Consider the following 18,899-nt stretch of genomic DNA (forward strand, 5'->3'; position numbering starts at 1 on the left):
GATCATGGGCGTTTCTAAAAATTATTTGTTACATTTGTCTCCCACATTTTCCCACCTATTTACAGGCTCAATGTGGCTTACAATACTACCGTAGAGGTGTTCACCAATTCCTGTATAAAGGGGGGAAATGGGACTTGATATACCGCCTTTCTGTGGTATTTTGCAACTACATTCAAAGCAGTTTACATATATACAGGTATTTATTTTGTACCTGGGGCAATGGAGGGTTAAGTGACTTGCCCAGAGTCACAAGGAGCTGCAGTGGGAATTGAACCCAGTTCCCCAGGATCAAAGTCCGCTGCACTAACCACTAGGCTACTCCTCCACTCAACAGTTACACAGTGATGTTATGGTAGAATAGGGTTCATGTGGAACAAACATATTAGGGAATAATCATATAGAGGAAGAGTTACATTATGCCCATTGCGTTCTTTGGTTTCTTCGTGTTTCTTTATTTCAGTACATTTATATCCCGCCTTTTGCCATAGCGTTATAGCCCCAAAGCGGCTTACAATGAACTAATCAAAATAAATACATTACAGTTACAATTTAGAAACTAGGGTGGGAGAGCAGGAAAGGAAGGGAAAGGAAAGGGAAAAAAAGACAGAGATGACCCAGTGTTGCTGGGTTCAGGTATTTAAGTAGGGTCGGTAGGGTATGCCTTTTTGAACAGGTAAGTTTCTAGTGATTTCCGGAAGTTTAGGTGGTTATACGTTGTTTTCACGGCTTTTGGTAGTGCATTCCAAAGTTGTGTGCTTATGTAGGAAAAGCTGGAAGCATAAGTTGATTTGTATTTGAGTCCTTTGCAGCTTGGATAGTGGAGGTTTAGATATGTTCGTGTTGATCCGGTTGTATTCCAATTGGTAGGTCGATGAGGTCTGTCATGTATCCCGGGCCCTCGCCATAGATAATCTTATGAACCAGGGTGCAGATTTTGAAAGCAATACGTTATTTGATTGGGAGCCAGTGCAATTTTTCACAGAGGGGCTTGGAACTTCCGAATCGCGTTTTTCCAAATATAAGCCTGGCTGCTGTGTTTTGAGTGTTTTGAAGTTTCTTTATGAGATGTTCTTTGCATCCCGCATAAATTCCAGTGCAGTAATCTAGATTGGCTTAGTCCATTGCTTGTATCAGGTTCCGGAATGTTTCCCTTGGGAAGAATAGCTTCACGTGTTTGTTATGTGCACTGTTATGGAATACACCTGCTCCACGCCCTAGTTGCCGGCATTTACCAACAAGTTTTCATTGCGTACTTCCTGCAACTACATTGTAGTCACATGGATGAATCCTAGGTGTATTCTATAAAACGTGTCTAACATTAGTTGCAGCTTAAGTACATAAGTATTGACATACTGGGAAAGACCAAAGGTGCATCAAGCCCAGCAGCCTGTTTCCAACAGTGGCCAATCCAGGTCACAAATACCTGGCAAGATCCTGAAAAAGTACAATACATTTTATACTGCTTATCCCAGAAACAGTGGATTTTCCCCAAGTCCATGTAATAATAGTCTATGGACTTTTCCTTTAGGAAGCTGTCCAAACCTTTTTTTAAACTCTGCTAAGCTAACCGCCTTTACTATATTCTCTGGCAACGAATTCCAGAGTTTAATTACACGTTGAGTGAAGAAAAATTTCTCCGATTCGTTTTAAATTTACTACATTGTAGCTTCATTGCATGCCCCCTAGTCCTAGTATTTTTGGAAAGCGTAAACAGACGCTTCACATCTACCCATTCAACTCCACTCATTATTTTATAGACCTCTATCATATGTCCCCCTCAGCCGCCTTTTCTCCAAGCTGAAGAGCACTAGCTGCTTTAGCCTTTCCTCATAGGGAAGTCATCCCATCCCCTTTATCATTTTTGTCGCCCTTCTCTGCACCTTTTCTAATTCCACTATATCTGTTTTGAGATGCAGCAACCAGAATTGAACACAATATTAGAGGCGCGGTCGCACCATGGAGCAATACAAAGGCATTATAACATCCTCATTTTTGTTTTCCATTCCTTTCCTAATAATACCTAACATTCTATTTGCTTTCTTAGCCGCAGAAGGTTTGAACGTATCATCGAAGACGACACCTAGATCCCTTTCTTGGTCCATGACTCCTAACGTGGAACCTTGCATGACGTAGCTTAGGTATATTTTTTCAGTGTCAATTTTTATGGCACCATATATAGAATCTAGCCCTATGTTTATGCACTAACGAGACATGAATGTATTATTCTGGACTATATTTAAGGAAATAACAGTATTATAACACTATATAAGATGCAATATAATCTGATTTCCATTTCCCTGTCTCTCAGCGCTGATATAGTAAAACACTTTTCTCTAGCTGGTTGGATTTTCAAGATTGCCCCAATGAATATGCATGACATACATTTGCTTACAAGACAGCATGAATATATGGAAATGTATCTCACCATCCAGGGGAGCACTGAGAAATACTGGCATAGACGGAGCTGTTTGAAATGGTACACAGCAGCACAATTGTTATTATTGTGTCTATCTTGTTATTTGGAAGTTAATAAATAGAAATAAAACAAAACAGAGAAAATAAGATGATACCTTTTATATTGGACTAATACATTTTTGATTAGCTTTCAAAATGCAATAGCTTCTTCTTCAGATCAGGAATCTATTTGGAGAAATGCTATTTGGAAAACAAGAAAGGCTTTAAATTCAGCACTGTCATTTCTGTTTCCTGACCTGGTTTACTGTTCTTCATGTTGGCAAAACTGGGCACTATGCTGGGGAAAAATCTTCTCCTTCTAAGCCCCAGGAGCAAGGAGTTCCAGACATTACTCCCATAGCAATAACTGTGTACCACTTCTGTGTTTTCTCTTTCTGTCGCTCTTTCTCTCTCTTTCTCTTTCCTCAAAGTATTCATCACAAAAGAAGAAAGAACTGTTTTATAGCTTTTCAATGCTAAATGTGCAACAGTTGACCTTAGGTTGGCAATTAATAAGCTGAATAAGGACGTAAAATGATCTGCTTAGCTCCAAAGATGAAAACTGAGCCCTGTGTACAGAGGTAGATACTATTCCCCTGCCCTCCTCCCGCCCCCTCAACCACACACACACCACACCCACCACCACTACCACCACTTCAACACAACAAATTCAGGTTTCCTGATATAATTCCTGAAAAAACAATCCTAGTGGCATCATAGTCATAACAATGGTCATAGTTTGTTTGATATACTGACTATCCTTATGATAATGTAAGTGGTTTACGTTTTTAAAATGTGGGGTTAAAACAAGGACTATACAAATCAAGGAAAATAAGGTAGCTTAGGTTACATTATAAAGACAATAAAACGTTATGTAAACATAAAGGACTGAATTATATAAATGATGCCTATAAAACTGGTGTCCAAAAAAGGCGCTAAGCACTATTCTATAAATACCACTCAAAGTTAGGTGCTGTGGAATTACCTGGCACTTGTTGGCGTGTGCAGCAAGAGTCGGGCACTGCCATGGACAGAGGTTACCAGTGATGAGGCTGAGGCTTTTCTTGGGCTGCATAAAGACCTGACCCCTTCTGCGGCATACAGCTGCATGGCTGTGGGCATGTGCCCCTAAGGGGCATGACCAAAGGGGCAGGTCATGCCCCTGTGGAGCTGTATGAGGAGCCAGGAGCAGGAGATTCTGTTGTTTTATTTCTGCACTTATGGATAAGCGAAAAGGTGGCAAGTCGGTGAAACCGAGAGCTGTCCGAGGAGCTGAGAGTGGGAGGTTCTGTTGGTTTGTTCTTACACTTATGGAGAAGCGAAAAGGTGGCTAGTCAGTGAAACTGGGACCAGCTGTGGTTAAAAGCCCTGTGCAGATGAGAGGAGTTGTTATGAGTGCTAGAATTGTAAGTACAGTATCTCCTTCTTCAATGTCCTTATAATTGGGTTGAACACCACCACCTCCACAACCTGCATACACTAGGGAGTTGTTAAAGTCTCCAAAAAATGGAGACTATCCTGCTTATTTTCCGAAGGAGAAGGCCGGCCATCTTCCGACACAAATCGGGAGATGGCCGGCCATCTCCTAAATCCGGCCAAATCAGTATAATTGAAAGCCGATTTTGGCCGGCTTCAACTGCTTTCTGTCACGGGGCCGGCCAAAGTTAAAGGGGGCATTTCGGCAGGGTACGGAAGGCGGGACGGGGGCGTGGTTACGAGATGGCCGTCTTTGGCCGATAATGGAAAAAAGAAGGCCAGCTCTGACGAGCACTTGGCCGGCTTCACTTGGTCCATTTATTTTTAGGACCAAGTCTCAAAAAAGTGCCCCAACTGACCAGATGACCACCGAAGGGAATAGGGGATCACCTCCCCTTACTCCCCCCCCAATGGTCACCAACCCCCCTCCCACAAAAAAAAAAAATTTTTTTTTAACATTTTTTACCAGCCTCTATGCCAGCCTCAAATGTCATACCCAGCTCCATCACAGCAGCATGCAGGTCCCTGGAGCAGTTTTTAGTGAGTGCAGTGCACTTCAGGCAGGCGGACCCAGGCCCATACCCCCCCTACCTGTTACACTTGTGCTGGTAAATGGGAGCCCTCCAAAACTCAGCACAAACCCACTGTACCCACATGTAGGTGCCCCCCTTTACCCTTTAAGGGCTATGGTAGTGGTGTACAGTTGTGGGTAGGGGGGTTTGGGGGCTCAGCACCCAAGGTAAGGGAGCTATGCACCTGGGATCAATTTGTGAAGTCCACTGCAGTGCCCCCTAGGGTGCCCGGTTGGTGTCCTGACATGTGAGGGGGACCAGTGCACTACAAATGCTGGCTCCTCCCACAACCAAATGCATTGGATTTGGCCGGGTTTGAGATGGCCGCCATTAGTTTCCATTATCGGCAAAAACCAATGGCAGCCATCTCTAACGCCAGCCCAAATGTTGAGATTTGGCCGGCCCCGACTGTATTATCGAAACGAAAGATGGCCGGCCGTCTTGTTTCGATAATATGGTCGGGTATGCCACTTTACGGGGCCGGCCTTAGAGATGGCCGCCCATATAGATGGCCGGCCCCGTTCGATTATGCCCCTCCATGTTACTCCAGTGGAGGTATACTCTTCCTAGGAGTCTACTCCCGATTTACTGGATAAAGGATTAAAATTGAAGATACTTGTGCCTGTCCCAAATAAAGCACAATCTCTTGAATTAACTGTTTCTACTTCAACTGCTATGCCAAGTATTTCTATTACTACTACTCATTTTTCTATGAAGGATATTGGCACTGCATTATTTTGAATTGAGAAAGTATTATAGGATGATTTATTAAAGTTATTCCAGTTTACAGAAGAAATTACTCAAACTTTTGGAACATGATAATAGAGTTACTTTTGTACAGCAGCATGTTGTAAAGGAAGACTCTCAGATGAAAATGGCACAGGCTGCATAATTTGATGCCGTATATGTGGATGGAAGCTCTTGAGAATATGGTTAGAGTTTGTAATCTTAGATTTGAATTTCTTTGTTACTCATTATCTAACGTCAAGAAAGTTAGGATATATTGCAACTACCCAGTTATGACTCTTTTTAGTATATAATGAGGCTCATTTTCGAAAGCGAGAACATCTAAAAAGTATTTTTGAAACCTATCTTTCAGATGTTTTCTTTGCTGTTCTTCTGCAGTGCATCCGAATTTCAAGGAGGCATGTTGGGAGCATATTAAGGGCATGATTTGGGCATTCCTAAGACTTGGACGTTCAGCCATAATGAAACAAAAGAAAACCATACAGGACTAAAACTAAGACGTTTTGAGCTAGACCTGTTTTTGTAACGAATAAGGCACAAAAAGGTGACCTAAATGACCAGATGACCACTGCAGGGAATCAGGGGTGACCCCCTCAATGCCCCCCAGTGGTCAATGACCCGCTCCCACCCCCCCCCCCCCCCCAAAAAAAAAATGTGAATAAAAATATGATTTACCAGCCTCTATGACAGCCTCAGATGTTAAAGTCAGGTCTATTAGAACAGCATGTAGGTCCCTGGAGTAGTGTAGTGGTCAGTGTTCACTATGGAGTGGTGACCTCAGGTCCTATCTCCCACTATCTGTCACACTTGGGGTGGAAACTGTGACCCCTGCCAAAGTCTACAAAACCCTACTGTACCCACATATAGGTGCCCCCCTCACCATACCTACCAACTAGAAACACATCCGGATCAACACGAACGTACCTAAATCTGCACTAACCAAGCTGCAAAGGACTCAAATACAAATCTACCTACACATCTAATTTCTCCTACATAAAGCACACAACTGTGGAACGCATTACCAAAAGCCTTGAAAACTACATACGACCACCTAAACGTCCGGAAATCACTAAAAACTAACCTGTTTAAAAAGGCATACCCTACCAACCCAACATAAATGCCATAAAACACTAATACTAAAATATGTAAAGGACATAACACAACACTTCCGTTGTATGCTTCCCTAATGTGGCTGTGCCACATGAACTTTATCTTACCACAATCATCACTTTGTATTTGTTTACACCAGAGTTTGCAAACACCACTCCGGTACTATGTAAGCCACATTGAGCCTACAAATAGGTGGGAAAATGTGGGATACAGATGTAACAAATAAATAAAATAAATAAGGGCTATTGTAGTGGTGTACAGTGGGGGGGAGGGGAGGGCGCACTGGGCTTTGGAGGGCTCAGGGAGCAAAGGTGAGATGTGCAACTGGGACCAATTTTATGAAATGCAAAGAAGTGCTCCCATTTCTCTCTTGGGATGTCTGGGGAAACAGTCTACTAAAAATGCTGGCTCCTCCTACATCCCAATGGCATGAATCTCTACATTTTGCACTTATTTGGGGTTTTTTTTCTGAAAATGGACCAAAAAAACAAAATGTCCAAAGCACAAAACCTTGTTCGAAACAGTACATTCGAGAAAAAAATGTTTTTATTTTTTGAAAATGACCTTTCCTATTTGTTTTTTGGACGTTTTATGCAAAACATCCAAAGTTGGACTTAGATATTTCGAAATGCCCCCTCACTCGTATTATTTACCTAGAGGAGTGAGGGAAATAAGAGAGAAAGGTGATGCAATTAATTCACCTGATAACTTAGATGTTTCTCATTTCCTTGAATCGTCTAAAGATGTTATTAGTAAGCATGCTACATTGTTGGTTACTTTGCAAACAGAAGAGCAGAAGCTTGCCATCTTAAAGGCTTATTTCTCTAAAAGGAATTTGCTATTTTGTGTACAGGCAGTATTTCTTTTTCCTGATGTCTCTAGAGCTACCAAGCTTCGTAAAAAAGCTTTCCTACAGTTGAAATCAAAAGTGGTAATGATAGATGCATCATTTTTTTTAATTTCCTTGTACATGTTTGATTATGAGAATAATAGATATGTGTTTTTGAACCCTTTGCAGCTTGAAAACGTTCTTGCTGGGAAGCCATCAAAGGAAAGATCACACTGCAACTGATTTTTCCCTGTTATTTCTAGCTTTTCAGGAAAGATCAAAGAAGAACGACCAAAATGATAAAGGGGGTTGAACTCCTCCCACATGAGGAAACACTAAAGAGGTTAGGCCTCTACAGCTTGGAAAAGATACAGCTGAGTAGGGATATGATTGAGGTCTACAAAATCCTAAGTGGAGAAGAATGGGTAAAAGAGAATCAATTTTTCACTCTTTCAGAAAGTACAAAGACTAGGGGACACTCAATGAAATTACATGGAAATACTTTTAAAATGAATAAGAGGAAATATTTTTTCACTCAAAGAATATTGAACTCACACAGTAGGTGCGACTGGAGACAGAAGGGATCCCGGGTGTGCCTAGAAGCTCTAATGTGGCTGTTAAAGGTCTCCTGATGAAAAGAAAATGAAACACGGCCTGTGTTGAGACCGAGACCAGATTAAGAGGTGTATGGTGAATGAGAGGAAGACATTCAACCGCATATAATGTCCAGAAGGACGAGAAGCTGAGAAGAGTTAATACTCGTTGATGGGCAAGACTGAAAGTTCAGCGAGATGACTGCTTGCCTGTCGCTGGTACATTGACCCTCTAATGGGGTTTGCTGTGGTTGCTCAACAGCTGAGGTTTCTTCAGTTGTGAAAGAATAAGACTTTCGTCTACAAGGTAGTCATCGATTGAACTGTGGATTATCAGGACACTTGTGTTGAAGCTTAAGTGGAGTGATTACCTCGCTATGGACTGTTCTGTTTTTGAATAACTTTGGGACTTATGTTCGGACAATTGGGGTAGATGAAAATTTGCTATTGTGTTGAAGCATAGTTTTGAGCAATATGTGAGATTGTATGTGGTTCTATGGGATTTTTGAGATGTAATAAATGTTATAGAGGACATTATGGTACATTATATGAGTAATGAATATACAAGAGATACATTTCTCTACAATCAAGGCGTGCAAATATATTTCATGCATATTCACTATAAATATGTTTAAAGCCCAGCTGGATACGGGTCCATGAGAACAGGTTCAGGAACCACTATTCTGGAAGGGATAGTGCACAGCTGGATAAGGAAAGTAGGGAAGAACGAGAGGGAGTCGGGTTAATCAAAGCCTAGCTTGCTATGCTTCAAAATCCACACTCTGTTTCAGCAAAAGTTGTGGACAGGGCCTAAAAATAAAACGAGGATACAAAGAATCTCGACCCAGCATATGACTAATTATAATTTCTCTAATATTAGAATCACAGCTCCTAGACTCAGCATGCATCTATTCAAAGGATGATTGTTTTCAGATGACCTCCAGTTAACCTCCCGAGAGTCACTGCTCTTGTGCTAGAGCTGGTTAGAAAACTGGGTTCAATGACTGTTTTGTTTTTTATTACGTTAAGTCTACAGATGAACAGTAAGTTATTAACTCACTGAGTGACTAAATGAAAATCTGGTGTTTTTATTTAGCTGCCACATTGCCTCACCCATTAAGCTGAGCTGGTGTCCATCAAAAAACGTTTTATGAGGATACTGAGATCAAATTAGTTTTACATGGATAGTGTTTATAGATATCTTTTATAAGATAAACAGGAAAAAAACATCTAAGGGTCTTTTGAAAGGATTTCAATCCAAACAATTTATAAGCACATAAGCATCGCCATACTGGGACAGACCGTAGGTTCATCAGGGCCAGTTTCCTGTTAACAACAGTTGCTAATCCAGGTCACAAGAACCTGGCAAGGTCACAAAAGAGTAAAACAGATATTATGCTACTTAACCCAGATTTTCACAAGTCCATCTTAATAATGGCTTATGGACTTTTCTTATAGGAAGTTATCCAAACCTTTTTAAAATCCTGTTAAGCTAACTGTTTTTATCACATTCTCTGGCAACAAATTTCGGATCTTTATTACACACTAAATGAAGAAATATTTTTTCTGATTTGTTCTAAATTTACTATTTAGTAGTTTCATTGCATGCCCCTAGTCCTGGAAAGAGTAAGCCATTCACGTCTACCTGTTCCACTCTACTCAGTGTTTTATAAACCTTTATCATATATCCCTTCAGCAGTCTTCTCCAAACTGAAGAGCCCTAGACTCTTTAGCTTTTCTTTATCATTTTGGTTGCCCTTCTCTGTACCTCTTCTAATTTTGCTATATCTTTTTTGAGATGCGGTGACCAGAATTGCACACAATATTTGAAGTGCAGTTACACATAGCACAATACAAGGTCATTATAATATTCTCTTATGTTCTCCATTTGTTTTCTAATAATTCATAACATTCTATTTTCTTTCTTAGCTGCTGTTGCACGCTGATCAAAGAATCTCAACATAACATCAACAATAACTCCTAGATCATTTCCTTAATAGTGATTTCTAATATGGAACTTTGCATCATGTAGCTATTCTTATGCATCACTTTGAATTTGCTCACATTATTTTTAATGGACAAGTTCCATCCAGTAACCTCGCTTATCTCTCTTTTATGGAAACAAACACATCCAGTATTTTTGTAGCAGCTAATTAATTTAACAGGCTTTTGATGCAGTAGCTATAGTGTGGCTCCTGTTTTATTTTCCATATACATTTTCTTTAAGTAAACATGAAGGAGTACATTTTCAAAGGCTTATTCGGGATCTAAAAATGTATCATAGGGAGTTAAGCAGGTAAATTTGGCTGAGTTTGCCTAATAAACTTTCCAGTTGCCTAGATGTTTGTACATGCACTCGCGATGTTTGTTTCTTTTAACGCCACTAATGAGTTTCAAGTTCATGGCAGGCACACAGTAGGCCCATTACTATTTTATGAACTGTACATCATCATTCAAAAATGTACTTGCATACTTTTAACTAAAAAAAAAAAACAAGTCAATACTCAAGCACAATAGTAAACACGCACCTAGAAGCCAATGCCCTAATATGGAAAAATGTATGTCTTCCTTGATAATTTTCTTTCCTTTAGTTCTGCCACACCAGTCCAGACAAATGGGTAGTTGTGCTCATCTACTAGCGGATGGAGACAGAAACAGAAAGCAGTTCCATGTGATTCGTCCCTGTTAGGGCCCTGCGCAGCCATAGACTGCTCAGTATAACAACTAGGCAAGCCATGGTGTTCACATCCACAACTGAGGACAGTAGAGTGTGAACTCATTCTCAGTCAGAAGTTGGATGAAAGCAGTAGACAAATCCTTCACTAGCATACAGATCTGTCACTGAGTCAGGAGAGAAGCAATGAGCCAATATGAGTCCGAGGCAGGTAGGCGTACCCTCTACTGAAAGTCAGATATTTCACTGCACCAGGAGCCTGCACTCTGCCACATGCAACCAGGGGCGTAGCTACATGAGGCCACGGGGGGCATGGTCCCCCGCAGATTACGCCCTGGCCCCCTCTACATTTGACCCTCACCACCGCCCGCCGCCGCATCAGATACCTTGTTTGCTGGCGGCGGTCCCCAGTCCCCACCAGCCGAAGAGTCTTCCTTAGCACTGGTGCAGGACGTAAGGCATCAGAAACAGATAATCACACAACAAAGGCGCCAGAGTCGACCGGCACTGAAGAAGACTCTTCGGCTGGCAGGAATTGGGGACACCCACCAGCAAACAAGGTACCTGATGCGGCTGCAGGGCGGCGGCGGGCGGGTGGTGGCGGGGGGGGGGGTTGCAGTGGCGGCGGTGGAGGGGTCCAAAATGGTGGGGGGAAGCGGCGGCTAAACAGTGCCCCCCACCTCAGGCTCTGGCCCCCCTCCCGCCGAGGTCTGGCTATGCCCCTGCATGCAACTGAAGAAAGCAGGCCCATGCTCCATAGATAGGCAGCTGTTGTTCAGTCAGAAGGCATTTACTCTAGCACTCACTGAAAGTTAGGCCCATGGCCAATTAACACACCACCATGTCATGAAGAGATGATGCACTCATGAAACAGAAAGGAAACACGCCTGACAACAAAAACGAACACAAATGGGAGGGTTATGGACTAGTCTAACAGCATTAAAGGAAAGAAAATGATCAGGTAAGACATACATTTTCCTTCCTTTATGTTCTTTCCAGACCAGTCCAGTTAAATGGGATGTGGCAAAGCAGATCCCCAAATAGGGTGGAACTACAGTGTTGACAGAACAAATGCAGCTAGCAACGCCTGGCCTAGTAGAAAATGGAATGAGACAGGCATGGAGGAAAGACAGCATACCCTCAAGAAGAATGCAACATCCCGTGAAACCCCATGCAGGCCAGTACTTATGGCGGAGGAGCAGAATACCAGGAGAGAGAGAGAGACCCAAAAAGAAAGAAAACAGCAGATCACTCTCGAAAAAGGCAGTATATTCCAAAACCAGCACGGACCGACATACTTAGCCCAGTGAATAGGAAGGCTATGAACCATTCCCAGAAGACTGGAAGGATGGCCAAACCTAGTCTGGGAAGAAGAAACAGCTGGCTATGTTGCTAGCCTAGGAAAAAGCAAAAACCAACAAAGAGTGGAGAAACAGGATCTGCTACGTGGATAAAAACAGAAGAACAGCAAAAAAGTAGCGAGATCAACACGACACTCCCAAGACACCGTGGGTACGAGTAATAAATGTTTAATTAAATGAGAATTTTAAAAGACCTTAATCATTTTGGTTGTCCTTTTTTGTACCTTCTGCAGTTTCACTATTTTGTTTTCAGATGTGGCAACCAGAATTGCACACAGTACTCAAGGTGCAGACTCACCATGGAGTGATAAGAACTGTTACGACATTGTTTGTTTTATTCTATTTCTTTCTAATAATCCCTAAAATTCTGCTTGCTTTTTTTGCCACTGCTGCACACTGAACAGAAGATTTCAATATATTGTCTACAAAGATATGATGATTTCTATGATATCAAAATGCTGTAAAATGGATTTTAAAATCCTTTTAAGATCTTGATCTTCATTTTTTTTATATAGCCAGCTCATATGGGGCCCTGTTTACTAAGGCGCGCTAGCGTTTTTAGCACATGCTAAAATTTAGCATGCGCTAACCATGTAGACACCCATAGGAATATTATGAGTGTCTACAAGATTAGCACGCATTAATGCTTAACGAATGCTAAAAGCGCTAATGCGCCTCTAGTGCGGCACAGGGCCTGTGGTGTGCTTTTTAGTTTCAACATTTTTATTGATGACAATGTCAAAGAAACATATTCAACGGTATGAATATACATAATTCAAGTGTGAAAATAATCTCGTTAAAAACTAAATGATACAATTTGTCATCAAACTTTTAACTTTTTGGTCCCCTCCTCACCCCTCTAATTTTATATTCCCAACAATTTTATTTGGTAATGCCACTGTAGCAAGTAACACTTCACTTTTAGTGTGCATACTCCAGTGAATCAAACAAACACAGAATACACTTAATCTACACATACTGCATACTATCCACAGTGTAGCTTACTCTCCCCCCCCCCCCCCCCCCCCCCCCCCCCGTGGTGTGCTTTTAATGGCAAATAATATTCTGATATGAGCCAGGGAAGTTTGGCAATCAAGTCAGGGAGCTCAGTTGGTATTGTCAACAGGCTGACTGGTATGCTTGACCCACTTACTTGTCCTGTGTTTTCTGATGCAGTCTCTGGTTTGTGGAATAGTCTCCCCATGGGAATTTGTCATGGAGTGTGTTCCAGTACATTCCATGAGAAGGTTAAAGCATGTCTTTTTCCCACATAGGCGGGCATGCAGAGGTATTCAGTTTTATCTCTGGGCAAGTCACTTCAACCTCCACTGGCCCAGGTACAAAATAAGTGCCTGTATATAATATGTGAACCACTTTGATTCTAAGCAAGAAAATCGGTATATCAAATCCTACCCCCTTCCCTTTCCCTTTTCTGTTTCATTTGTATATGTTCTTTCATGTATCATATTTTAAGCTTTTATTTGTTCGCCACTTTGGGTAATTTCTGTATATCATGAAGGTGGCCAAAAAGAATTTTATATAAATAAATTGAATAATGTAAGGAGAAACTTAGTTTACATAGAAACATGTAACAGGTTCATAAGTAAGCCAGGTAGATTTGTGGAAGCCGGTGCTCATCCCTGGAAATGAGCTAAGAGAAACAGATTTTTCACGGAGAGAGTAGTGGATGCTTGGAATGCCCTCCCGCGGGAGGTGGTGGAAATGAAAACGGTAACGGAATTCAAACACGCGTGGGATAAACATAAAGGAATCCTGTTCAGAAGGAATGGATCCTACGGAGCTTAGCCAAGATTGGGTGGCAGAGCCGGTGGCGGGAGGCGGGGATAGTGCTGGGCAGACTTACACGGTCTGTGCCCTGAAAAGGACAGGTACAAATCAAGGTAAGGTATACACAAAAAGTAGCACATATGAGTTTATCTTGTTGGGCAGAATGGATTGACCATGCAGGTCTTTTTCTGCCGTCATTTACTATGTTACTATATTGTTTAAGATCTGTTGGGGGGTTGTGATTCAGACTAGCCATTTTCAGAAACCAAATGTTGGGTACAATCAACCTTAGTCTGACTCAGCCTGGTTCAAGAATAATTTTGATTTGTTTATGCCTTTCAAAAAAAGGAAAGCATTTACAATAAATTAAAGAAATCAAGACAAGAATTCAGTTACATGAACTACATATCATGTTATTCCAAAGTCCTAGTGGCATCTCAATAATATTCTTAAACTTACCGCTGCAATGTTTCAAAACCTTGTTCTTTGTACAGCAGCTCTTGTTTCATTTGTGAGAGTTCACGCTTCAATTTCTTTACCTGTGGTGGGGAAGGAAGGAGGTACTGTTCATTGACAGAACATGTTACTTTACAAAACTGAAACAGTCAATTAGGTCACTTACGGTAGTGTAACTTTAAAGGCAACTCTGCACAAAAAATGTCTAGTAATTACTAGCACATCCTACAGCCTACAGATGACATCAGTTGGCATTCAAAGTGCTAACACAATACGCACAAGTGATTCCTTAATACGAAGAACTTTAAAATCAGTTTTTCATTTCGAATATTAACACGGGTGAACAGAGATCTTTTTACATTACATTACAGATTCCCTGATACTCTGCAAACACCATAATAGTTTTATGCAGATTCCAATTCAAAAAGAAACCATGCATATCCCAGGAAGAACAATAAAGCAGTAAAATGAATTAACACATGGTGCTATTATGGCATGGTGGAATTGCTCTGTAGGTCCTGAGTTAGTTTTATAGGAATTTGCAATTTTTCACTTCAGCTGTTGAAGTGACATTTTTCTACTGTATGTAAAAAAGGTCAGGTATTCTGTTAACACTGAATGTCTATGCAGGACCGATCTGTACTAAATCTGGCTTGTTTAGTGTTCCGAATAGGTTTATTGAGCTACTACCCACTGAAATGTTTACAGTTCTGCATTTTCCTAGGTAGGCCCTTGTTGTGTGACTCCTAGTAGTTAGTGCTATTATAGTATGGTGGAATCGCTCTATATAGGTCCTGAGTGAGTTTTGTAGAATTTTGCAGTTTTTCCACTTCAGCTGTTGAAGTGATGTTTTTCTACTGTTCTATGGAGCTGACATATTTGAACTCTTGCATTTGTTCTAATTACCAGAATGCTTGATACTGGATTTTGGATTTACATCACACCTTTCTCAGAAGTAGCTCGAGGTGTGTAACATTCAGGTACAGTAGATATCTTCCTGTCCCTGAAGGGCTTATAGTTTAAGGGGGGGCCTTTTGCTAAAACTTAGTGCACACTAAATGCTGAGAAGTCCATTTTATACCTATGGTTTTCTTAGCATTTAGAATTCGCTAATTACATTAACACATAGAAATATAGACACATGACGGCAGATAAGGGCCAAATGGCCCATCCAGTCTGCCCTTCCACAGTAACCACTAACGCCTCCTTTTTCTAAGGGATCCCACATGACTGTCCCATGCTTTCTTAAATTCCAACAGTCTTCATCTCCGCAACCTCCACCGGAGGCCATTCCATGCTTCCACTACCCTTTCCGTGAAAGAGTATTTTCTTAGATTCTTCATAAGTCTATTTCCTCTTAACTTCATCCTATGCCCTCTCATTCCAGAGTTTTTCTTCATTTGAAAAAGGCTCACCTCTTGTACATTAATGCCACTGAGGTATTTAAATGTCTCTATCATATCTCCTGCCTCTCTTCCAGCTAAGCTTTAGTAAAAGAGCTCCAAATTTGTACCTGAGGCAATGGAGAGTTAAGTGGCTTGTCCAACCACAGTGTGATTTGAACTTTTGCTATATCAATTAGGTAGAGATAATACATATTCCAAAAATATATGTTAACTGTACAATAAACTAAAGGCCAGCAGATTTGAAACTTGGTGATCATTTGACAAACTATCAAAAACACTGACAGGTAAATAATTTTATAGTTCCCAGTAACCACAGGATTTTCTGTTACAGGGCTGCTGAACATCACTGTAAACATGACCAATATGAAGATGGTTGACTGGAAGTCAACTGTTAAAGCGTCTGCCTATATTTCCAGAATACTGCAAATATCTTTCTGTTTAATATGTTGTACTATTTTGGTACATTGTTTTTTTGGCACCTAAATCCCTGGATTATTTTCAGAGTTATTGGGGGGGGGGGGGGGGCACCCCACCACATCCCATCCCACCATATTCTAAGCCCTACTCTGTACCAGTATATCCCACTTTAGCCTCTGAAATATCTGAGTCATCAACCACCCATTATGAGCACTGGGTTAACTTTTAACTCAGGGAGTTCGGGACTGTCCCTCCAATAACACTTTCCTACTCACCAGAACCCCTTTATTTCCATTTTAAAACTTCACTGTATCTTTTCTGTGATTTCTTTTCTATTTTTAATATGAATTTCCATAATTATCTAATGAAATAACAAAGCAATAAAAGTCATATTACTCCTCAAATCACATTACACCAAAAAGGTAAAATCCAACAAACATCTCTCTGTGAGGAGCAAAGCCTAAGCTCTCATTCCAGAAGAAAATCCAGGTTACTGAAAGACACACACAGATAACCACAGATAAAGTGGACTCTTGTCCTTGATAGTTCATGCCTCGATAACTTGGTTATTCTAAGTTACCACCTGTGTTTGTCATTTTTGTTAAGAACAAAGAATAGCCATTATCCTGCTTCCAATTCAGGTCACAAGTACCTGGCAGAAACCCAGTTAGTAGCAACATTCCATGCTACCTATCCCAGAGCAAGCAGTGATTTCCCCCCATGTCCATCTTAGTAACAGACTATGGACTCTTCCTCCAGGAACTTGTCCAAACCTTTTTAAACTCAGATAACTTAACCACTGTTACCACGTCCTCCGGCAAAGAGTTCCAGAGCTTAACTATTCTTTTGAGTGAAAACATATTTCCTCCTATTTGTTTTAAAAGTATTTCAATGTAATTTCATCGAGTGTCCCCTGGTCTTTATACTTTTTGAAAGAGTGAAAAATCGATTCACTTTTACTACTCAGGATTTTGTAGACATCAATCATATCCCCCTCAGTCATCTCTTTCCAAGCTGAAGAGCCCTAACCTCTTTAGCCTTTCCTCATATGGAAGGAGGTCCATCCCCTTTATCATTTTGGTCGCTCATCATCATTCAGTGCAGCAAGGGAATCTGAGGTGCTTGAAGCTGGGACCTTGATACATTTGTCATGTCCCACAAACACTTTAGCTATCTTCCTGTCAGCTCCACCTCAAAGACCTATGGAACACTGAACTGAGGTTGACCTAGTCTGAAAGTGACAGACTTTTGCATGCTGCCACATAAGCACATTGTCTGAAACAGTAATATGACACTTATTTTGCTTTCATAGCTGCAACAGTGTTTGTCTGTGAGAAGGAGCTTAACAGCATAGTTTTGAGGAAGTTGCATTTGTGATTTATTTTTTGTTGCTGTTACTTGAATGAACAGCATCCATTTTGATGTTTTATGACCCCCCTGACGCAGCCTAGTAGAAAGTGGATATCCTCCACAGCTTTGTAGAGATCATTTTGAAAGCTGTGGCACAGACCCTTAAAACCCCTTTATCATTTGTACTTGGGAGATAAAGCTCACCTTCTGACCTGATCACTCTGGGAAGACGTTCTCTCTCTCACGGCCATGCATCATTGAAGTCTCCACACAAGACTCAAATGGCGTTTGGTTCCTTACTCAAGTGCTTCACCTGTAGTCTTAGTTCAAGTGTGTGTGTGTGTGGGGGGGGGGGGGGGGGGGGTGACATTTCTTTAGAATCCAGGACCTTTCCTCAAATCCAAAAGCCTGTTTAGTCTAGCCCGACCACTGGTCAAGCCTTTTACAAAGTTTCTAGGAAATGGAATTTAGTTTACTGGAAAGAAAGATTTGGACAAAACCAACAATGAGCAGATACGGAGTCCAAAAGGAGATAAAGATCCTTTATTAAAATAAAACCCGATGTGGTCCACGTTTCGCCCAACATAGGGAGTTTGGTCAGTACAGAGAGCAGGAAGTGATCTGTGAGCTGGTGTTTTTTTGCTGACATTGAGTTTTTAGGTTCTGACAGTTTTTTAACGGTCCAGCTGTATATTAGAACTTCATTTGATTATGGTTCTATATGGTTGGATCTTCATATTGATTTATAGAAGGTTATACATCCCTGAAGCAGCCCTTGTTGGGTGAAACGTGGACCACGTCGGGTTTTATTTTAATAAAGGATCTTTTACCTCCCTTTTGGACTCTGGATCTGTTCATTGTTGTTTTTGCCTTTTTTTGTTGTGGATCTGACGAGCCTCTTTGGTGTTAGGTAAGAATGATTTGGAGCCTTTCCTTCTGCGACTAGAATGGCATCCCTGCACGGATTTCACAGCCATAATCACTGTGGCTCTTTCCCAGATATTTGTACTAATCTTTATTATGGCTGACTGGACATATCTTTTGTTTGTACCAGAGACATAACCTGACGTTCTTGGCATTCTTCTTAAACATTACTAGGAAGACTGACAAAATAAAATAATATTTTTTTTCTCTTAACAAAAGATGATCCAAAGTGATGAAAAAGAAATAGGTTTAGTGAATTGCTTATGAGACTGTGCTCAAGAAGCAAAAAAGGACCTGGTCAGAAGAAATGACACATTGAACTTCCAATGTGCCAAAACCTAGAAGGGTCATCTAGACAGACTAGGAAGAAAACCTGACAAAAAAGATCTTCTGAATTCACATGCACACAAGGGAGGAAGAAAAAATTGTCCAGCAGTTTTAACAGATAAAAATGAACCAAGGACAGCTACAAACCAGCTTCAGAGCAGGAACTGGCACACACAGGCAGTGAAACTCTTTTGGTTTTTCCATTAAAATTCTAGAAAACCCCGCAGAACTGCTTCCATCCCCGCAGAAACCCTACAGAACTGCTTCCATCCCTGTGGGATTCCTGCAAACCCCATTCCCGTGCAGGTCTCTACTCCAGGGCAGCTCCTCTCCTCTCAGGGCCTGCCCCCCATTCTGCTCTAAAAGAGGGCTTTTTATTTCCTGCTCACTGTTGAGCCCTGCACTGGCCAGGCAG

General features: G+C 41.2%; 1 protein-coding gene across 1 annotated transcript in view; it reads right to left on the reverse strand.

Annotated features, from left to right (window-relative positions):
- The window catches only part of WWC2 (WW and C2 domain containing 2), a 306,912-nt gene that overhangs the window by 150,213 nt on the left and 137,800 nt on the right, over nucleotides 1–18,899 (reverse strand). Inside the window, exon 5 of the mRNA XM_030191517.1 lies at nucleotides 14,064–14,143. Within this exon, the coding sequence (XP_030047377.1) occupies nucleotides 14,064–14,143 (80 nt within the window). The remainder of the gene's footprint in view (nucleotides 1–14,063; nucleotides 14,144–18,899) is intronic.

This window comes from Microcaecilia unicolor, chromosome 2, assembly GCF_901765095.1.
Source record: "Microcaecilia unicolor chromosome 2, aMicUni1.1, whole genome shotgun sequence".
NCBI classification, from domain to species: Eukaryota; Metazoa; Chordata; class Amphibia; order Gymnophiona; family Siphonopidae; genus Microcaecilia; species Microcaecilia unicolor.